General features: G+C 33.4%; 1 protein-coding gene across 1 annotated transcript; it reads right to left on the minus strand.

Moving 5' to 3' along the window:
- Positions 1-687: 687 nt before the first annotated feature.
- Positions 688-1,644, minus strand: LOC107282336 (olfactory receptor 6B1-like). Its single transcript, XM_015810107.1, has one exon. The coding sequence runs from the start codon at positions 1,642-1,644 to the stop codon at positions 688-690; it is 957 nt and encodes a 318-aa protein (XP_015665593.1).
- Positions 1,645-1,956: the final 312 nt, after the last annotated feature.

A 1,956-nucleotide genomic window follows, 5' to 3' on the forward strand; every position in this document is an offset into this window, starting at 1 on the left:
TTAGTGTCTTCCAACTTCCTGCTGAATTCCCAGTTGAGTTTGCTTGAGAGAAGCTGGCAGGGAGCATCAGAAATCATGACCATGTGACCACAGCTACAACTTTATGAATTAAATTGTTCAAAACGTAGTACAAATTCCAATTCCACATGACTGATGGTCCCAAATATTTTATACATTCTTTAAATTAGCATATTTTAGGCACCTTGGTTCACACATTACAGTAATCTACCATTTGGGATAAATTGAGGGCACAGGCAAACACTGAATTTTAATTTCTTTATATTGGGATACCAGAATAATACATAAAATAATTTAACAAATCTTCTAAAAAGAAAAAAATACATAACAGAAAAAACATAAATTATGATCTTATCTTAGCTCCCTGGTAACTTATTCCAAATTTAAGGCACAAGATTAATACTTATAAATGATAATTATAGAATCTCCATTTACAGTACTATTTAAAAACAGGTTAGTGCAAGGAGAGGTGATTTGCAGCATCCTATTCTCCCCAAGTAGTCTTATACAGAAGTCAATAGTTTTTCTACATTTTTTTCTTATTCAACCAGTATAAGAACTTATCTACAGAACCCAAATCACATGAAATATACTGCTGAATTAATAAAACGAAAGGGTTTTAATGATATAATGAGAATAATTTCCCTCCCTTTAAGTGAAAACAAGAATTCAGTGAACTTGTATGCAGGTTGTATATTTGCTAACTGTCCTTCCCAGAGCTCCCCTCACCTCTTTGTTCCTCAGGCTATATATAAGAGGGTTGAACAGTGGTGTTAAAATTGTGTAAAAGACAGAGAAGATTTTGTTCAGTTCTCTCAGTTCATTACTGTCTTGCAAAAGATAGACAACTGTGAGACTGCCATAGAAGATAGTCACTACAATGAGGTGAGAAGAGCAGATAGAAAAGGCCTTTTGCCTACCAATGATGGAAGGAATTCCAAGGATGGCAGCAATGATATAAGCATATGATATTATGGTTAAAAAGAATGGTGGTAGGGTAGAGATAGATGTTAGGATAGCTGACACAAGTTTGACCTGACTTGCATCACTGCAAGCTAGATTCATCATTGGAATGAAATCACAGAAGAAGTGTTCTATCAAATTGTGGCCACAGAAGCTTAACTTCAATATAAATGTTAACAATATTGTGTCTATCACAAAACTACCAATCCAGGATCCAACCACTAATTGGAGGCATATCTTGAAATTCATAAGTGTGGAATAATGCAGGGGTCTACATATTGCTAAGTAACGATCATAAGACATTGCAGCCAGGAGATAGCATTCTGTAACAGCTAAAAAAACAAAAGCCCATAACTGCAGAATGCAGCCATTCACAGATACAGTGTAGTTTTCATTCAGTAGACTGACTAATATTCTGGGAAGAATGGTTGAGCTGTAGCAGGTCTCTAAGCAAGACAAGTTGCCTAGGAAAAAGTACATTGGGGTGTGGAGATGCTGGTCAGTCACAATTAGGGCTATAATGAGAAGATTCCCAGCCATAGTCATGATATAGATTATTAGAAACAGTATGAACAGAAGAATGTGTATCTCTTTCAGATCTCCAAAGCCATGAAGGATGAATTCTGTAATAATAGTTTCATTTCTCCATTCTATTTTCTTCATTATTACATTCTATAATTCTAATAGGAAGGACAATATCAATCAACACTCATTTCTCTGAGCCTTTGTCTATGCATTTCACATCTGCAAAGAAATCTGAACAATAAAAGCTCAATTAATGCTGAAAATCTTAAAACAAAAGTCAGATATTATTGCCCATCTAATCATCCCTAAATATTTTGATAAATTATATTAACTTTTTCTCCTTAAATAACAATTATGCTATGAATCTTAAATAACATCTTAAATAACAATTTAAATAACATCTTAAATAACAATTTAAATAACATCTTAAATAACAATTTAAATAACATC

Source organism: Protobothrops mucrosquamatus, unplaced genomic scaffold (genome assembly GCF_001527695.2).
Source record: "Protobothrops mucrosquamatus isolate PMUCROS unplaced genomic scaffold, P.Mucros_1.0 scaffold7, whole genome shotgun sequence".
NCBI classification, from domain to species: Eukaryota; Metazoa; Chordata; class Lepidosauria; order Squamata; family Viperidae; genus Protobothrops; species Protobothrops mucrosquamatus.